Below are 21,277 nucleotides of genomic sequence, written 5' to 3'. Positions count from 1 at the left end.
CTTCCTCCCACATACTTGAAATCGTCTCTAGATACATTACAATATTGAATACATTATAAATACCACGCAAATGTATTATATTGTGTTGTTTGGGGGAATAATGTCAGGAAAAAAATGTTTCTACATGTTCAGTAGAGGCACAATTTTTTCCTGAAATATTTTTTTTAAGCTGCAGTTCCTTGATTTGGAAGGACACCTGTATTAGCTTTACTTCACAGGTGAGAAAATTGGCTCAGAATGAATTCATTGCTCTCCAAGGGTTACCCCAGGTATTAAGTAGCAGAGCCAGAATTTGAGCCTAGGTCTGTTTGGCCATAACACTTAGGTTCTTTATACCTATGCTGCATACCATCTTTCCTCGGAGAAGCAGATCTTGCTTAGTAACTTTAGCTGGTCATGTGTGGGCAGGGCATTCCATGATTTGTTTACTCATCAATTCATTCTACAAATATATACTTTATTTATAGCCAGAGAGTAGGGAGAGGAATGTAAGTCAGGTAGGTGGAGTGAGAAGAGGAACATGTACGGGTTGTGTTTGAGGATTGAGGATAGAGAAAACAGAGAAGGGGGGCATTGAGGGCTCAAATGCAGGCTAGGGACTGATTTGATGTGCCTGTTTTGGGATATGGTACTGAATGGTCTCTAGAACAACATTGACAGGCAAAGTCCAATCCAGTGCCGGCATTTAAGAACCGAGTCCCTTCAACATGACTTTATACCTACACCTATCTACCTATCTACCTACCTACCCCCCCCACATGCACACACTTTATACCTACACCTACCTACCTACACACACACAGACACACACACACTTTATATTTACACCTACCTACCTACCTACACACACACACTTTATACCTACACCTACCTACCTACACACACACACACACATACACACACGCACACACTTTATACCTACACCTACCTACACAGACACACACACACACACACACACACTCACACACACACTTTATAGCTACACCTACCTACCTACACAAACACAGACTTTATACCTACACCTACATACCTACACACACACACTCATACACACACACATACACACACACACACACACACACACTCACACACACACTTTATAGCTACACCTACCTACCTACACAAACACAGACTTTATACCTACACCTACATACCTACACACACACACTCATACACACACACATACACACACACACACACACCATAAATATGGAGATGGAGAAAAAAAATCGAAAATCACAGCACAACAGAATATATGCCACTATATCACGAGCTATCTTATAAAACGGAATTCTTCACTTTGATTCTAGTGGTGTTTGCAGTGCTCATTGGATGATTATAACTTCCTTTCAAGAGAACCATTACTGATTTGGATGCATGCAGTAGAAAGTTTGTTAAAAATAGAAAAGGGAAGAAAAGAAAAGAAAAAGAGAACAAGAAAGGAAAAACCAATTTCAGTTTATAGTTTTATTAAGACTTTAAGTATTACATAAAATGTGTAGATATAATTGTGTATAAAGAAGCACTATGGAATATTTGTCCAAATAAAATTTTCTTAATTCTCTTTTAGTAGTGAGCCAAACTAATACCAAACTGCAATAAAACAAGTCTGACTAACAAAACCACTTAATCCCAGAGGGAATGTGACCCAGATCAGGGAGGGGCAGAGTTCAGGAATGTGTTGCCATGATATGTTCATTCCAGAACTTCCCAGGCTTCACCTGTACCTGAACTATGAACATGGTATGTTTGGGTACTGTGGTGGCTTCATCTTGATTGCTCCACATGTAGAAGAAAGGCAGCTGGGTTGACCATGCTTTTCCTAAGGGCATCTCACATACACAGGTTTGGGAATTCAGAGAGCTGATGGGGCCAAGATAAATTCCTCTTCCTTACATGCCAAATGTGTAACAACACCAACACCCTCCAGGATTCGAAGAGGGTGGAATTGGAGGCTATAATACTGATCATACACTTCATAAAGAATAAACCAATGATTATAATCAGAATGAGGGCTCGGGAACAATAGTAACTTTATAGACATATTTTCCACTACAAATTAATTAATATATCTTTATTGTAAGACAATTAGGTCATTATTTTTAAGTGCTTTAAAATTTTTGATTGAAAGGTGCATTCAACGTGTCAGATGTAATTATCATTATATAGATTTTTGTTTCATATTTTATGGGACCAAAGTACTATAAAGGAGACATAGTTCTTGTGGTCCTTCATTAAAATTATCACAATACTGCCTTTGGAAGAGCTTTGGCAGCTGTTTCTGTACTAATTCCAACTCCTATGACCCTAAAGAAACTTTGGTCAAGCTCAGGAAAACATAGGCTGGTACCATAAACACTCTGTCCCAACAGTGTGGCATGTAGAGAGAGGCCACTTGAATCATTCTTCATATTATTTGTAAGGCAGGAGCCAGCCATACTGGTGGAAACAGACCTAGTGTCATGTAATATTCACCCATCATATAATACTGTAATTCTCAACTATTTTCCCCGCTCCAGTCTCAAACATCTAAATGGTGTTACTCAGTACAATTGATAGCAATGACTCATAAGAGGAGGATTTCAGAGGAAAGAACCAATCTGGTTGATGGGTGAAAATACTGCCTTGGATGCCCTTCTGTAATTACCATAAGATCTCCAATTCTAACAGAAATTTACAACCTTTTCGGGAATCTTTATCTCATTATCTATCTGGAAGTATTTCCATTATCTCAGTGGAGTTTCTCTAACTCCGTTAATGTCAATTATTTGCTTTTGATATTGCAAAATGATGTTCTCAGCTATGGTTATTCTTTTCATTTTCCTTTTTATGTTTTCTTCCAAAGCCTTAGGGATTGCAGGTGGGGTCCCTGGCTCATGAATAGGACTTGGGAGGCAGAGGACTCGTATTTATGCTTATAAACAGTACGTGGTTGATTTAAGGCAAACAGCATCAGAGAGGTCCAGGGCAGACCTAATTCTGGGTGAGCATCCAGATCTGTAAGCTGATACTGCTTCAGCATCTCACGCTGTGTGTATGTGGGGGGAGGCGGCTCATCGCTCCTCCCCTGCCGGGTCCACACCACCCTTTGCCTCGGTGTTTGCGTGACTATATTAATAGAAGGAAACACTTCACAGACTGGTGCTCGGGCCCCAAGAAGAGGCTGGCGGCGGCGAACGGCTTGGCAGGTGGGCTTGTAGCAAGGAGCTGGGTGGGGGAGTGGGCGGAGTTATCCTGGAGTAGCGTTAGAAGTAGCCAGTGGCAGAACCCGGCAGGGGCGGTACGGACCCGAGCGCTGAGGCCTTTTAGCCAATGTGGGACGAGCAACTACTGGAGCGACCTGGTGACGTGAGGAGCGTTCCATTCCGCCAGCGGTGGGCGGTTGCCACAGCTGGTTTAGGGCCCCGATTATTGGGGCCCCTTGTCAGGAGGAGGCAGCCTGCTGTCAGGGAGGAGCAGTCGCTGACACCCTAGGCGGCCGACACGATCCGTTGAGGGGGGTGGCGGGACAGTGCACTTTCTGCCCTCAGCCGCGGCGGGAGTTTGCTCTCCCGCGTTCAGGTAACAGGGCGTGGGGGTGGGGGGTGGGGTCTCCTGGGCTCAGCTGTCTGGAGGGCTGCGTCCCCTTTCCGCTGCGCCGGCACCGGGGGACGTTGGCACCGCCCTTTTCAACTCGCCAGCTGCCGAGCCCCTGGCCCGGGGTGACTACACGTGGCGGGGCGTGTGTGTGTGTGTGTACGAGCGTGTGGCTGCGTGTGCGTGTGGAGGTGGCGCGCGTCCTAAGCAGCCTGGGGCGGTGGTCGGCTGCGTGGCGGAGGCAGGGCGGGCCTCCAGATGTCGCGCTCGCGGCCGGGCCCTGGACTCGGCCTCTGGCTCTGGGCTGCTGACTGGAGCGGTCACTGCTTTCCTATCACTGCTCTCCGACAGATTTTCATTCGTGTTCTCCTGGGCTGGGCTCGCTTTCCTGGTCTGTGTTCTCGCGCTGAGTCGGTTTCAGAGGAGGGGATTGTTTGCCAGGTTAGTTTTACACAAAGGAAGTGATCTCTGCACCTCTGGGCCCCCTTCCCCTTTTCAAAGCCGTACACCTTCTCATTTTGCTGCTCAGCTCTTCGTCCTCTTTTGGACCTTTGCCCTCTCCAGTCCGGAATGATCTCGGGTTGGTTGTTTCTTGCTCATCAGGCTTCCGCCTTATTCTTGCCAGCTTGGGATATGTGGTGCCAGTAAATAGAGGGCACAGCCCCACACCTGAGAGGAAGAGGGGATGACAGTGACTGGGAAAAGCTAGGCCTGGGAATTCATGAGATGCTGAGTAGAGATGGTACTCGTGAAATGTCCCAGAAAGCCCCCTTAGGACTTGTCTTAGCTGCTGCCACCGCCCCCCCGCCGCCTCCCCCAACCTCCCCAAGCATCGACCGCCAACCATTCCAGCATCTCTCCTGCTTATGATGTGGTTTGATTAAGAGTCCCGCAAATGGTAGGCTAGCCCAGCAAGACTGTTTCATTTGCAGACTCAGGAAGTTACAGAAGGTTTGATTAGGGGAAATCTGTTTTGTGTAAATACAACGTTTGCGAGTGTATGGAATGCCCAGTACCTCCTAGCCCTGCCAGAGGGCTCCCTGATGTGATTTATATTTTTGAAGCAAGAAGGTGCAGAAGTGGAACAGGAGGGAAGGGGTACCTAAGGACAAAACCTCCACTGTTATTCTTACAGACCTCTTAATGAAGACCAAAGAATATTGTGGTGTAGTGGAAAGTGCCCACGACTGGAAGTCAGTGGGTGTGTTTTTTTTTTTTTTTTGTCTCTGCTTTGTTGCTGTGTGGTTTTGAATATGTTATTTCCTGTCTCTGGCCTCAGTTTAATTATTTGTAAAGTAATTGAGATGACACTTATAGAATCCCTTCTACTTTCAAGGTTCTATGATTAATCAAGTCAGCATTACTTTGGAAACAGGGTTTATTATTGAAGAAGTACTAATAGCCCCCTTCTTTTTGGAGAATCATTTATTGCTTCCCCCTTTAGGGGCCAAATACAGATTAGAAATAAAATTTTCCCACTTCCCTATCCCCCCACTCCTTCAGGCAGTATTCCTCTGTTTCTGGGAAATAAGAATTCAATTGTATTTTCTATTCTTACCTCTTTTTTTTTTTTTATTTTTTTTTTTTTTTTTCTAGGTATAAATAGTGTATTTTTTGTTATTTTTGACCCTGGGAAATAAGAATTCAATTGTATTTTCTATTCTTACCTCTTTTTTTTTTATTTCCTTTTGCTTTTTCCTAGGGCTAAAAATTGGATTTTTGATGATGTTTGACCCCGTGGCAACAATAGAAGGCGACGTGATTTCAAAGCTAGGCTCAGCCTCTGTTTCTTCTCCTGTGTAGTCACCAAGCGTGTTTTGAACCGGGAACTCCAATCATGTCTGTGATGGTGGTAAGAAAGAAGGTGACACGGAAATGGGAGAAACTCCCAGGCAGGAACACCTTCTGCTGTGATGGCCGGGTCATGATGGCCCGGCAAAAGGGCATCTTCTACTTGACCCTCTTCCTCATCCTGGGGACATGTACACTCTTCTTTGCTTTTGAGTAAGTTTCCATTGAGTAGAGTTGCCTGATTATGGTTACTTTGGGCCCAAGGGATGAACCATCTTTCCTGGAAGTTTGTAGCTGATCCTTGTATGATTTTATTATTTTATTGAACAATGACTATAGGTTGTTTCATTTATTGAATTCAGTGCTCTTGTGGTTATAGCAGAATGTATACTTCCTAAAAAGACCAAGAACTTTGCACTAACAATGGGGTTATCTGTGAAAAAAAACGAGGGAGCCTGTGTTAATTATTCACCTCCTTTCATTGACAGGAGCTTAGTGACAAATTGCTTCTTGTCTGCCCCTCCCAAATCTGGGAGTAACCCTTATTGTTAAAACACCACTCAACAATATCCACTTAATCTGCTATTCTGGGTCCTATTTCTGTAAACCCTAGTTCTAATTTAGCTGTTAAGTTCAAAGCCAACTGAATTGGGAACTTGAAGATTGGTTCCAGAATCAGCTGTATCACAAAGGAACTGAGGGCATGCAATGTAGGTGCTTTTGGAAATTGAGTTGCTCTTTCCCACCTCAAAATCATTCAGTGTAGAGCTGGGCGTGGTGGCACACACATTTAATCCCAGCACTCGGGAGGCAGAGGCCAGTGGATTTCTGTGAGTTCAAGGCCAGCTCGGTCTACATAGCCAGTTCCAGAGCCACTGTTTGAAGTTTGTGTAGGTCACTGCTCTAGGGAGGTGGCCAGTTGGAGTCTAGTACTCTGTGGCATGACCGCTGGGTATGCTGAGAATGATTCTAAACTCTAGGGATGGGAACAGGGCTAATTGTTTTGGGATTAGTGTAGTAAGGAGGACCTTGAGGAAACATGAGGTGTACGTGTCTACTGAGGCCACACCTGATGCAAGCCTGCCATGGCTTGTGTTCATGGATGACTTGGAAATAGAGTTCCCGTGGAGGGGTGTGGCTGGCAGATGCCAAGGGGGCTTCTTGGCCAAATTGCATAGGTAATTAAAGTGAGCTTCAGTCCCTTGAGTCCCACTTTTGTCTTTCTCTAAGGGCTATAGGCTTTCCTTGTGCATCCCAGAGTGATTTGGGGACTGATTTGCTGGACTTTTTGATGAGTGTAACTTGCTTGAGTAACAGCCCAGGGAAGAGGGGTTCTAATTTATAGTAGGACTGATAAAGTAAGATCAGATAACTCTTTGCTAAAGGTCTTTTTGTTGCTGCCGTGGCCAACTTTATGGAGTTTTTCTGTGAAGTTGGGCAGGTTGCTGAAGGCTTGTTAGCTGTTTTCCATTCTGAGTTTTACAGCTCAGTGTGTGTGCGAGCTTGTGTGCATGCACCACGTGCTTGTGTGTGGTAGAAGTGAGCATGTGCAGTCAGGCAGGTTATGTATAACACTGAACAGTTTGTTTTCCTCCGGCTCGTCCTTCTTTCCTAGCTTTCCTTGCTTCAGTCCTGCTTTTCTTCTTGATGGAAGTGTAAAGTTGAGCTCTGCTGTAATTCTCCTTTTCCTTTGTGGCTTTTGTTCCCCCATCTCTGCAATGGAATGTTTATGATTGGAATTTTTCATGACAGAGACTTGTTTCTAGGATCTGAGGGAGTAGATCGTTCTGGGCCCAGGAAACCTCTGGTGTGGTCGGAGGAACATGGGCTTTGGAGCTATGGCTTTTGGGCTGTTTTTGTATCTGGGAGCCTTAGAGAGACTGTGACTTGGATCTGTTCCACTTAGGCTCCAGCAGGCCTTTGAAGAAAACTGCCCATGGGATGAAGCTTATAATTAGTCAACCTACTGTTTCACAGAGGCAGGTTAAGTTTTCTTCCAAGATGATTCTCCCTGCTCAAAATTATTTCTTGGGGTTTTCCTGCAGATATGAAGAGTGAGGTTGTTTGTAAACCTGCTCCAAGTTCCAGCTATCTGTTTGAAAGAGTAAATATTTCGAAAGTAAGGCTGGGGGAGGGGAAGGAGAAGGAAGTAAACGTGGTAGCTTAGGAGTGGAATGGGGAAGTGCGAATCTGACTAAAAAGAGAGGACTCTGGAGATGATTGCTTTTTAATGAAAATGGTGGAATCTGTGTTTGTGTTTGTGAATGTGTGTGTGTGTGTGTCTGTTCATCTGTCATATGTAGACACATAGATAATCTAAAGGGTGGCCTCTGTGTGCCTATCCAGTGACAGGCACAACAACATGCCTAAGAGGAATTAAACCTCCCTTTCTGTTTGACTAGTCTATAATTTGCTTTCAGCCAAATAGTGGAGGGTAGGTATGGGGGAACAGAGTAGAGGCTCCAATGTTCGTAATAAGACTTAATGAGACCTCAAGAAACCAGATGATCTAGCCTCCTGCCTTCAGGCAGGTGAGGGCACTTCATAGTACACTTGATCTTAGCCAAAAGGCTGAGAAATGATAGGCGAGGAGGGGATTTGAATAGACTAATTGTTGTCTATTTTCATTCTTAAATTGTCCACAGGTATAAATTCCACGTGTTCTGGCTGTTGCATTTTTGCCTTTCAGGAAGATAATTCAAATCTTGGGACACATCTGGATGCGCTTTTTATGTACTGAGTCTTACTTGCAGCAGGTGCTTAGGAACAAGTGAGAGTAGATTTATGACTGCGTTTGGCATAGCTGAAGGTCAGACAGATGACTTGAGAAGTCTGATCAGGCATGTGGGTGCCCCTTAAGGAAAAAGAGTGTTAGTACTAGTGCCAATCAATAGCCTTGTACTTTGAGATTTTGCCTTTACAACTCAAGAGTTTTTGAAGAAGAGATCTGTAATTCTCAGTGGACCAACCAAAGAGAAGATCTTTCACCTGGGAGCAGTGAGTTCCAAATTGTTAGAAGTGTTCCTGAAGAAGTTAGGAAGCCATCCCTCAGGGTTGCTGCCACAGACTGGAAATTCAGGATGTAGTCACTAAACCTCCCACAACTCTAAAATTCTGTATAACTCTGTGTCTGTCGGAGAAGGTCAAATATGCACAAAGGGAGAGTATAGATTACCAGTAAGTAGCTATATTTAAATATAGTTGTATTCATGGTAAATACATTTAAATGTAAAAGTAAAATTGTAAACTGCTTAAAGAAAAAGGATTTCCTAATTAATTCTGAGGGTGAGGTATTTAGGAAATGGGAGTGTGGATGCCAGTGTCAGCTTTTAGCACAAGGAACTGTATCTAAGGCTTTCTGCTCAAACCCAGTCCTGTTTATGTCAGGATACTATAGCTAAGCCACCCCAACAACCTGTGAGCTGTCCAGCTACTGAAAAACTATTGTATTTGGCTAAACTCAGCTTCCTCACAACATGAAAAGATCAAGCACACTGTCTTCTGGAATCAACTTCTTAGCTTTTACTTTAACTTTGTGACCAGACGTCTAGGGGGACCAAGGTCCCCAGACTTTTCGCCTAGCAAGAATGACTGTGTGACTCTTGACCCCTAAACAGAAGCAGCTTGTGGCTATGATTAGTGTTTATGCTCTCTGTGTGCTGTATATGGAGGAAATTGTATCAAGGCACTGTGAGACCAGTTTCTGTCAGACTGGGCCCCCTGGGTACTTTTGATGTGCATATTAGAAGAGAACTCACTGAATTGGATAAACTGGAAAAGAGCCTTCTAATACTGCTTAGTAATTGTCTCCTCTTGGCATATCCAGATTTACCTCCTCTTCAAGCTCTTTTAATTGTACACACCACTTATCGTACCAAATAATCATATAACATTTCTTACTTTTCTGAATTCTTTTGTTGTTGTTGTTTTGAGACAGGACCTCCCTGTGGCTCTAGCTGGCCTGGAGCTCGCTGTGTAGACCAGACTGGCCTCTATCTCAGAGATCTGTGTGCCTCTGCTTCCTCAGTGCTGGGATTAAAGGTGTGTGCCACCATGCCTGTTTTCTAAATTCATTTGAAAACATTTTAGCTGGGTGTGGTGGTGTACACCTTGATCCCACCACTTGGGAGGCAGAGGCAGGCAGATCTCTGTGAGTTGGAGGCCAGCATGGTCTACATAGCGAGTTCCAGGCCAGCTGGGGCTACAGGGACACCCTGTCTTAAAAAGACCCCCCAAAACCAAACAAACCATTTTTTGAGATGGGGGTCTCATATAGCTCAGTATGGCTTTGAGCTCATTATGTAGCTGAGGATGACCTTGAGCTCCTGATCCTCCTGCCTCAACCTCCTGAGCGCTGGAATTATAGGCCTATGCCACCGTGCCCAGCCTGGCTGATTTTTTTTCAATTCTATTGTGATTATACTTTTCATTTATCCTGCACAGCTAGAGGCAAACTCTTTCAGGGTCAGTTATTGCCTATGTTGGTAGCTCCCTGTAGTGACCTCCATTAGAGTAAGAGATCAGTAAATGTTGTCAAAATAATATATTCTGGATATACTTAGAATTCCAGTCTTGACTCACAGAATCATAGCATGGTAGAGCTTTAAAGGGCTCTGGAAACTCTGTCCTTTTGCGATTGAGGAAACTGGGTCCATAGAAGTGAGGTTACTTCATTGATATCTGTTGAGTGCTCATCTTTTGGCTATGAAATTGTGAAGACATTCAAATTGCTAAAGTTGTACATAGTGCCAAATGGTAGACCAGCATACTGTGGGTTCTTGAAAACTGGTGTGTGTGTGTGTGTGTGTGTGTGTGTGTGTGTGTATGTGTGTGTGTGTGTTACCTAGGTTATTTAGATCTCTCAAGCTCATGCTCCTAGGAAATAAAAGATTTTTTTGTGTGTGGAAAATTGATAGAATTCTGGCATGGCATTCTTATAGCTTTGCAGGAACAGGGCAGCCTATCTCTAAATGTGAACTTATAATGTAAGATGCTTTGTTAATTAATGAAGGATCAGTGCCTCTGTCACCACACCTAGGCCCAGGATGCCAGGATGAAAATGACTGGGATAAAAATTGAGCAGGTGTGCTCCTTACCTTTATACTCTGTAGGTGATCCTGATTCCCTAGAAAAGCAGATCTGACAATAGTTAACAGCTTTAAGGAAATATGGAATTACATAGGCCAAAGACACACTTTGACATGGGAGAATACTAGTTCCTTATATTTCATGTGGCCTAGGACTAGTTTGTACTTGGCCAAGCAAATGCCACTTTTAGAAAGATATCTTTGATATCAGACTATTATAGTTCTTAGCTAAACTTAGCACTTTTTTGAGAAAAGGTCTCATGTAGCCCTGGTTAACCTCAAACTCACTGTGTAGCTTAGGATAACCTTTAACTCTTGATTTTCCTGCTTCTACCTCCCAAGGCTGGGATTGTAGGCATGTGCCACCATGCCAGATTTTATGTAGTCCTGAGGATCAAACCTAAGGCGTCCTGCATGCACAATACTAAGTGAGCTACATCCCTAGCCTAAAGTTAACTCTTGATAAACTCCGAGGAGACATCCAGAATAGTTTCCTTTCTTTTAATAATTCTTTAAGGTTCTGTCATTCAGAATTCCTCTATGTTTTCACCCTCTCCACTATCTTTTGTAATAATGGCTTTTATACTGCCAATCTCCTTTAAAATAGATCTTTGTTTTTGACTCATCTAGATGAATCTATCCCCTCCCCTCCTTCCCTCCCTCTTTCCCGTTCTCTAAGACCTCAGGTGCTAAGCAAGAGCTCTGCTACTGAGCTATACTCCTACCCCAAGAGGATTGTAGTCTTTATTTTTTGAGATGGGGATCTCTCTGTAATGCCCAAATGACTTTGAACTCAAGTGATCCTCCTGCCTCAGCTTCCCAATTATCTGGGACATAGGTAAGAAAAAGAACAAGTCATTTGTTTGTATGTTTGTTTGGAATTCTCTAGGCAGCCCACTCTAGCCTTTAATCTTTGATCCTTTCCTTTCTAACTTCCTGTGTGCTGGAGGAATCACCTTACCAGTTTAGAATGAATCTTAAGTATGTGATCCTCTATTCTGGGAAAAGTGAGCACAAAGAACAGTAATGTTCCTCAGCATGCTGACAGGAGTTGAGATACTTACTGAGGGAGAGAAGAGACCTCCTAAGTTTTCCTCCTCAGAGACCCAGCATTGTGCTTAGAACAAAAGAGGCACCTTATGTCTCTTGCAAAAGCAGGAAGCTAGCTAATTCAGGGTAATTATGGAGATGTTTCTAAAATGGAGCAATGAGAAGACAGGAACCTTGTGATGATGATTAGATAGGCTAGTTAATGGAAGGCCTTGGAATACTGGTCTGTGGACTTTGAGGCTTAATATAGTTGCCAAGTTCTTTTTTTTTTTTTTTTTGAGACAAGATCTCCCTGTAACCCCAGCTGGCCTGGAACTTGCTATGTAGACCAGACTAGCCTTGAACTCATAGAGATCAACCTGCCTCTGCCTCCTGAGTGCTGGGATTTAAAGTGTGTTCTACCACACTGAGCTGTTACAAGTTTTTAAGTGGGGGGAGTATACTATGATTGAAGTTATAAAATTGTTATCATATGTAATATTGGGCAACTACTGAGTAGATTTTTTTATGTAGAGATTATGTACCACCTCAGGATTGAAAATACCTGTTTGGTTAATTTTTTTCCATTTCTAGTGAAGCAAAAGAGGGCTATTGTTATGCATTTTCCTCTGACCTTTATGTAGCACAATGTCTGGGGGTTTTATTTTCAATTATGTTTTTAGTGTTAAAGGAAACTTTTCCCTTTTCAGTAGACTCTATCATTAGAAGAACCTTGAAAACAGTGATATGGGTGGTGGTTCTACATGGTTCTCATGGTCTAGAGTGGTGTTAGTCTGTCTGGGGCTGCTATCACAAACCACTATAGACTGGGTGATTTGTTAACTGATTTAGTAACAGAAATGTATGTCTTACAATTCTAGAGGCTGGAAAGTCTTTGATCAAAGTTCTTGCAGAGTTGGGGTCTGGTGAGGACCTACTTCCTGGCTTAGAGGTGGCTGTCTTCTTGCTGTGTTCTCATATCATAGAATGGGCAAGGGGGCTTTCTTGAGTCTCTTTCATATGAGTCGTTAATCCCATTCATCAGGGTGGGGGCTTAGGTGATATAATCATCTGCCAAAGGCTCCACCCCCAACTCCAGATACTATCACGTTGGGGGTTAAGATTTCAACCTGAATTTTGTGGAGACAGTCTACACCAAGTAAATAACAACTAAGAAGACAACCATCCTTTCATATCTGGGAGAAATTAAAACATTGTTACTCCTATCATGTTGTACCAAAGGGCTTAGTTGGGCTCTGATCCTTAAGACCTTCTTGCTGTCCAAAGCACAGTTCTTCCTTAAAGTCATCCTTAATAGCTACTATTGGAGCAATTTCAACAGCTTCCAGCATCCCAAGAGAGCTCTTTTCTGACCACTTACAGTCCTGAGAGTCTGAATCACCATTCTAACACTTGATTATTGGTTTCATCTTATGCTTTAGCTGTTTCATATGTTAGTTATGTTTTCCCCCAACAAAATTAACTACTATTTCTCTTGTTTTTCATTTGTTAGACCAATAAATGCTTCTTGGCTTATTGATTGTACTGATAAAAGAACAAACAAAACATTAAAAATGTAGAAAGAAAGCTATTAGGGACTTAGAAGGAGAGTGTTATGTAGAACACCAATCCAATCTTCCAGTCTGAGACGTAGCTCTGATGTGGAATCTGTTTGGTCTCTTACCAGCTCCACTCATGAATCTCTTTTGAGTTTTTTCATGTGAATTGAAGTCTGTGTCATTACTATCATTCCTCCAATGAGCTAGCATGGTGGGGGTGGGGGAATGGGACATGATGCACCAGCCTAGCCTGGCACTGCTGGATACTGCTGTTCAGTACCATCATGTGGTTCATGGGAACATATGGGTGTCGAGTACTGTAGCCTAGCTATGGAAGCCTGAGGCCAGTTAAGACATTGGTAGATGATAGTTTAAAATGAAGGCTTAGTGGGGACATGGTTTATTTACACATAGAGAATGGGAACTTCTAACCCTTTGGAAGGAGGACGGCCTCCTGATACTTGGAAGAAACAAGAGACTTCTGTTTCCATGAGTGTATGGATATCATTATTGTAAGAAATGATATTGATGGAAAGTACAAGATAGTTTTAAAAACAATTAGCTTATGTTCATGGATGACAGATCCAACCTTTTTCTAAGACAAATTAGTGATGTTTGAGGTTACTCTGACTTTGGGGAATTACTAGTAAATATTTAATGTATCTTTTTTCCTGTTTAAGACAGACTCCTGGCTTATGGTGGTTATAGAATTAAACTAAGGTTAAAAAAACTTAAGTGGCAAATACAAACTATATTTATGGTGGACAACATGATGTTCTGATGTGTGAATGTATTGTGGAATGATTAAAATGGAGCTATTTTAACATGTGCATTATTTTATATACTTACCTTTTTGAGATGAGAACATTTAAAATCTACTTTCAGCAATTTTCAAGCATCCAATACATTGTTATTAACTACAGTTATTGTTATGTGCAGTGGATCTCTTGAATTTATCCTTACTTATTGAAATTATGTGTCCTTTGACCAATATATCCCCAATCTCCCTACATTAGGGGAACATTGTTTTTGATATGGGTTTCTCTGTGTTGCCTAGGGTGGTCTTGAACTTGTGAGCTCAAGTGGTCCTCCTGCCTCAGTCTCTTGAGTAGCTGGGAGTACAGGCATATACCACCAAGCTTTGCTTAGGAAGCTGTTTTTATTTAAATGTAAGTATAGAAGACATACAGTATAGGTTGTAGTTCACTGTAGTCCTAGTCTCTAGCTCTTGAAGTTTCTTCTTATTCAGAGTAGAAAGTCCTGGTGGGCCCACATCTGCCTTTCTAACCACACCCACTCACTAGACACAACTGGCTGCCAGTAGCCTCCTCTCTGGAGTGGAACAATACAATGAGTCTATTGTGTCCTTGTTGACATACAGAGTGGATTGTTTTAGCAGGTGCAGAATGTAGTCTGTGTGGAGACTACAGAGACCTTTATCCTTGATGGTGTAGCATAATTCAAATCTAAGCTGTCCTTTGTGTGGTCTACAGCAGGTGTTGGAACTGGACTTAGTTAAGCTTCAGTCCTTCTTTGCAGGGGCAGCATTGATTTTGATTTTTCCCTTTAGTGGTTGTTTTACTCGCTCTGTATCTTTCCCTTAAATAAAAAACAAAACAAAACAAAAACCAAAAACGGTTTTGGGGTTAATCAAATAGCTCTAATGTTTTAAGGCTTTTGATTGGAGACTATACTCAAGGCAGTAAGAGTCCTGGAGACATTGCTAAATTGTTTTCAAGAGCGATCTTATTGACCAGCAATGACTAGGAAGATGGCTGCTTTCTCGTAGTATGGTGATTGCACTTGACTTGTTCATGAAACTTGGCATCATGATTCTCCCGTGTCCTTTGGGTCTCTAGCAAGTGGTGGTGATTTTTGTTTCTGAATTTGCTTTTTGATAATGTGCTCCTTTGAAGGGAAGGAATGGAAAGGAAATATACAAATGTGTGTTATGCACAAACCTTAATTACCTTGAACTCAGTTGCCAGATCTTTCCGTTCTTGACTCCCTTGCCCCCATACCTTTCTTGGCTTTTAGAAGCAAGTAAATTGTTAAAAAAAAAAAAAGCAAGCTAAGACCACAAATTATATGGTTCAATACATGTGCTTACTTTCATCATGGTGCTTAGCCTAGTATCACAGCTGATTTGCATCCCCCCCACCTGCCCCCCACCCCCACCCCCCCTCGTGCAGTTGTGTGTGTGGCAGGGAGGCAGGGGAGCATCTCATGGGGGTTGTTCTCAAAGTGCAGCAAACACACAACCCAGGGTTAAACCTTTGCCCTGGATAGACTACAGTTTGCATACGTCCCATGCTGCTGAGGTAAGCTTTTTCCTCAGCTTACTTTCTCTGCTCTCCCTCTACTCCTTGCTCATCCACTTATAGTCTGCCTCCAGTGAGGATCTCTGTTTTCAAGGAGAACTGTGTCTCAGGAGGAAGAGGATAAAAATAGGTCAGTGATAATGTTTATCACATATTCCATTCATTTGGTTTGATGCTCAGTTCAGATCAACAAGTATTGATAGTTTTTTTTGTTCTCTTACCCGAGTGAAAATCTAGCAAATACAGAATCATGGTGATAATATTAATAGAGGTCATTTATTTGGAATCTACTAGGCATCAAGTGCCCTTCTAAGCACTTTATTTATACTACTGCATTTGATCTACATAGTGACCCCATGAAATACTGTTACTATCTTCCTTTTGCAGATAAGGAGACTGACACTGCCACCCAGTTGGGAGTTTGTAGAATCAGAATTTGAACCAAAGGTCCAGTAACACCAGTTTTTGGCTTTTATGGACTCAAGTTAGGGCGGGTGAAGCCAACATACTATGAATGAGCTATGAATGCCAGGGTCTGGCATTGAGGCTCACAGCAGGAGGGTAGGGACAGTGCTGCTTAGCATAGGCCTTTTGATGGAGGCAGAACTTCTTTAAGTCCTAAATTCTTCATCTATCCAGGTATAAGGGACCCTGCCTGGTAGCTTTGGTTGAAAATTGGATGACATAGGGCATTTAAAGTGGGATATGGTAAATTGTGGTTACCATGATGACAATGATGTATCTAAGACCTAAAAGATAAGTACATTTAGGATATTGAGAAGAAAAGAGGTGCATTATGAGGAAGGAGGGATGTGAACATGGTGTTAGGAAGGGGCACTAAGGAGTTGTGGTTTTCCTACGCCTTTACTGATGAGCACCCACTAACTGAGCTATTTGAGGAGACAAAAGGAACGGATGTTGCGGAGTCAATCAGCAGCCTGGAAGCTTTTTGCTGGTCTTGAAGCATGCTGAGATACCCTCTGTGTGACACTATGAGCCTGCTTCCTGATTGATCCTGTTTTTTCCCTCTTCATCAAGCTCAGTCCTAATGCCAGATGAGTGGATATGAAAAGCCCTGTACCTTCCTAGAGTGAAAGCACCCTGTAGTGCTTACAGACTCAGGCCTTTATGCTTCCCTGTCCTGACCAGGTGTGAACATGTCCTAAAGCAGACAGAATATCCCTAGAGGGCTGATAAGAGTCATAGTTTACCTTAGGAGTGAGGGAGTTCCCTTAAGATTATTTTTGCATGCCATAGGTGACGTCAAACAATTATGTATGTGTTGAGGTTGCACTATGTGTTAAGTGTTTGGAATATTCAGGAGAAGTAAACAGTGTGTTCTTTGTCCTGGCGATACCTCTGATTTTGTTATGGAGACCAGAGTGATTGACAGAGCTGTAACAAATGGAAACCTGTACAAGTGGTAAGTATGATTGAAAGGTTGAATTCTTCTTTCTTCAGGTGTCGCTACCTGGCTGTTCAACTGTCTCCTGCTATTCCTGTGTTTGCGGCCATGCTCTTTCTTTTCTCTATGGCCACACTGTTGAGGACCAGTTTCAGTGATCCTGGAGTGATTCCTCGGGCCCTACCAGATGAAGCAGCTTTCATAGAAATGGAGATAGGTGAGTCGTCCAACCAACTGGCATAGTGCTGTACCTTGTTGAGAAATGAAGTGGAATCATCAGAGTAGTTACAGAGTCACAGTCTACTAGTCTATCTTTTTCTTTGAAACCCTAAATGACTAGCCTGTGAATTTAGTAAGCCGGGTACGGCAAGCCTGTCAAACCACGTGCTTTGTTTTCCCTCCTGTTGGGTTGCATTGCAGAAAGGATTTGTTACCAAGATCTGACTGCACTGTTGCCAACAGGATGACTTTTCACTTTTTTGGAGGAGGCCACCACTGATTTGTGTGTTGATGAAAGCTGTAAACTGTGTCTCCATAACATATTCTTTTTTTTTGCATACACATACAACTTCAGGTATACATTTAAAGTTTCGTGTATCTTTTGAAGTACATTCATGGGTCCACCGACAGAGAATTCCTGCTTTAGGGGATCACACAAGGTGAGAAGGGGCAACCATGGTGCAGGAACCACTCATAATTCGAGGAGAGGAAAAGAAAACAATTGTAGGCTCAGTAGCACTGGGTAAGAACCTTTGGGGGGGCAGGGGAGATGGCTCAGTGGTAAAGAACACCGGCTGCTCTTACAGAAGACCTGGGTTTGGTTCCCAGTTCCCACATGGTAGCTAACAACTGTTCAGAACTCCAGTTCCAGAAGATTTGACACCCTCTTTTGATCTCCACGGGCACTGCATGACACAGGTGCATTTACACACATGCGGGCAGTACACTCATACACATAAAATAAAAATAATAAATAAAATATTTTAAAAAGAGCATCTTTGGGACAGAGACTGAACTGCAACACCACCAGGAGCCATGATGGATTTATGCATTGAAACAGAACATCCCAAGGCTAGAAAGGGGATATCTTGGGGGTTCATATTGTGAAAAAAAAGTCGATGATGCAAGTACTGGGAGCAAGTGGGAGCCCCACAGACCAGCAGCAGTGGCTGTGTAAGCAGATCTCAGTTTTGTTTCCCCAGGAGCTTGAGTCTGCATACATTCCAGGTAGGGTAGAGAAAAGTGACCCAGGACTTGTTTTATCACCTTCTTGCCCCTGGGATTAAACCCAGGCCCCTGGACATGCTAGATAAGTACTCTACTGCTGAGCTATATCACAAGCCCTGTGACCCAGAACTTGTAAAGCTAAGAACCTGTGTCAGTAGAGTGCCAACCTCTGGCCAGCCTTTAGTTCTTTGAAGCCACTCTGAAGGCTGCAATGCTTTTGTGTTTGTTTATTTGAGCAGTTTTCTCCTAGTTTCACATTTCTTTTTGGAATGGAGACATAGGGGTAGAACAGAGTGTAATTAGGAGCAAGCCAGAAGAAGGGTTGAGTACTATTTTTTCACTTTTTGGATTATTCTTCTATAGACTGCTTCCCATTCACATATGTAGAGCCTGAGGGTCAAGTCAGTACCTTAGCTTGTCTCCTGCATCTGCCAGCAGCTTGTCAAGAAGGATAGCTGTTTTCTGTCCTATCACTAGGCCAGGCTCAATTATTATATTATGATCTTTGCATTTAGCACATTGCTCTCCAGAGAATAATACATACCCGAGTTAAATGTTTATTTTTAAAATTCAGTTTATTTTTAATTGTGTGTATGTGTGTATGTTTCTGTGTGGGTATGTACACACATTTGTAGGTATTTGCAGAGTCCAGACAGGGTGTTGGATCTCCTGGAGTTGGAATTATAGGCAGCGGTGAACTGCCTGGCAAGGGATGCTGGGAACTGAACTCCAGTTCTCTGCAAGGGCGGTATGCTCTCCAATCCTAATAAGTATATTTATGTTAACAAGTTTCTTTCAGCTTCAGTTCAGCTCTGTATTGAATATAGAAGTTGTGTGAGCCCCTTGCCTCATAGTAGCTCCAGGGGAGATTGAACCATGACCTCTGAGCCCCGGGCACCCTACTGTAAAGCATATGTAAAGAATATTAAAGTGGCATGCTGGTTCTTACATCATTTGTTAATGAATAGCTAGCCCTGTCTTCTAAAGACTTGTGGCACACTATTATTGTTTGATTTCACAGCACCTACCTCACTCTGTAAAAAAAGAAAAATGTTCCATATAGCAGATATTTTTAAAATCAAAGTGAATTGAAAAAATATTCTGGTTTTAGAATTATACTGCGTGGCAAAGGTGCAACGAGCCAGGCACTCCCCTCTCAGATGCTGTGGATGGGCAGGCATGCAAATTCATACAGTCTGTCTGGGAAGCAGTTTGGTAATAAACAACATGGGACTTAAAGGTTCCTACCCTTTGGCCTAGTAATTAAAATTTCCCCAAGAGTGTAGCAAAGGGAAATAAGTAGACATTTAAAGCAAGTTATTGTAGAAGGATTTTTAGCATATTTTTGGTTTCCTTTTTTTCTCTTTAATATGAATGTAGCTATTTTAATGCTAACAACTTCAAAAATTATTCCTCAAACTTTAACATGCATTTGTTTCTCTTTCAGAGATTAATTTTAACTCGTGAATATATTCTTGGGGAAGGAGCAGACTGGGGTTGAGTGATGAAATGGGATTTAAGCTTTTGTCTATAAGATTTTAAGATTTTATATGCAATGTCATTTAAATAGTTTAAAAAAAGCCTTGAGAACTTGGGTCTGGTGGTGCACACCTTTAATTCCAGCACTTGAGAGGCAGAGCCAGGCAGATCTCTGGGAGTCCAAACAGCTTGGTTTGCATAGCGAGTTCCAGGCCAGCCAGCAATACATAGTGAGACCCTCTCTCAAAGGAAAAAAAACCAAACACAAAAAGCTGAAACATTTTAAGTATCTAATAATGTGGAATGTGGAATGTTGAAATAAATCAAAGTACATGAATATCATATACTATTGCTGATAATGATGTTTTAGAAAAAAAATTAACCATCATGGATAAGTGTTCACAGTATAATTTTAAATAAGTAATAATACGAAATTATATCTGTATGTGCTTAAAAATTTAAAATAGTGGACATTTATTTATCTGTTAAGAGGGTATTAAGAGAAATACATCAAAATGTATAGCTATCTATCTCCAAGGTAAGAGACTGCTAGTGATTTTTTATCTTTTCTTAAACTGTTTTGTCTATTTACAAAAATATTTTAATATTTTTATTTTATGTCTATGAGGGTTTTGCCTGCATGTATGTAAGTGCATCCATGTTGTGCAATGCCCGCAGAGGTCAGAAGAGTGTGTCAGATCCCCTGGAACTGGAGTTACAGATGGTTGTTAGCTGCCATGTGGGTGCTGGGAGTCGAACCTGGGACCTCTGCAAGAGCAGCCAGTGCTCTTAACCACTGAGCCATCTTTCCAGCCCCGTTTTTTCTTTTTTTTAAAAAAAGATTTTATTTTATTTTTAATTATGTTTGTCTATGTGTGGGTTTGTGCACATATCAGTGCAGGTGCCCCTGGGGGCCAGAGGAGGTTATTGGATCCCCTGGAGCTGGAGTTACAGACAGTTGTGAGCCACCTGAGAACTAAACTCAAGCTCTCTTTAAGAGCAATATAGAATCTTAAGCATGGATCTATCTTTCCAGTCCCATTGCCTATTTTAAAAATAGTATTACTTAGTTTTCACAGTTAATCCATGATAGATAATTTTAAATATAATATTTTTATTCTTTGAGAATTTCACACATGCATACAATGTATTTGGATCATATTTACCTCCTAGTTTTTGCCTATTTTTATAAGCATGTATTATTATTTTTTTTTTTTTGTCTTTTTGAGGAAGGGTCTTCCTGTAGCCCCAGCTGGCCTGGACCTCACCATGTAGACCAGGCTGGCCTTGAAATCACAGAGATCCACCTGCCTCTGCCTCCCAAGTGCTGGGATTAAAGGCGTGCACATGTATTATTTTTATTTTAAGTTATTCTAATTGTAAGCTTCTTAGCATACATTTCCATTTTGCAACCTATTATATTTTCCTATGCCATTATTCATTTGCCTGCATTATTTTAAATGAATGTACACCATTACATTTTGTGCATTTATCATAATTATATCTCTATGATGTCATAAAAATATCTCTCCCAGGGCTGGAGAGAGGGCCTCAGAGGTTAAGAGCACCGACTGGTTGCTCTTGCAGAGGACCCAGGTTGGGTTCGCAGCACCCACATGGCATCTAACAACTGGCTTTAACTCTGGTTCCAGGGAATCCAATGTCCCCTTCTGGCCTCTGCAGGATTGCACACACATGGGGCTCTTACATACATGCAAGCAAAACACCAATACTCATAAAATATAAGTAAAACAATTTACTTAACTCATCTCCTGTTGTGACATTGCAGTTCTTTTAATTTTT

The 21,277-nt window shown here is 42.1% G+C and overlaps 1 protein-coding gene across 2 annotated transcripts in view; it reads left to right on the top strand.

Annotated features, from left to right (window-relative positions):
* Nucleotides 1-3,332: 3,332 nt before the first annotated feature.
* Zdhhc9 (zinc finger DHHC-type containing 9) overlaps nt 3,333-21,277 on the top strand; it is a 38,951-nt gene continuing 21,006 nt past the window's right edge. Inside the window, exons 1-4 of one of the 2 annotated variants that reach the window (XM_008826712.3) lie at nt 3,333-3,561; nt 3,928-4,017; nt 5,279-5,580; nt 16,825-16,985. In XM_008826712.3, the coding sequence (XP_008824934.1) occupies nt 5,414-5,580; nt 16,825-16,985 (328 nt within the window). In that variant the 5' untranslated portion in view covers nt 3,333-3,561; nt 3,928-4,017; nt 5,279-5,413. The remainder of the gene's footprint in view (nt 3,562-3,927; nt 4,018-5,278; nt 5,581-16,824; nt 16,986-21,277) is intronic. The other variant, XM_017796520.2, reaches the window with a different exon arrangement.

Source organism: Nannospalax galili, unplaced genomic scaffold (assembly GCF_000622305.1).
Source record: "Nannospalax galili isolate Female #2095 unplaced genomic scaffold, S.galili_v1.0 scaffold371, whole genome shotgun sequence".
NCBI lineage: Eukaryota > Metazoa > Chordata > Mammalia > Rodentia > Spalacidae > Nannospalax > Nannospalax galili.
Note: the sequence above shows the minus strand (reverse complement) of the source record. Positions and strands in the feature narration are given on the sequence as shown.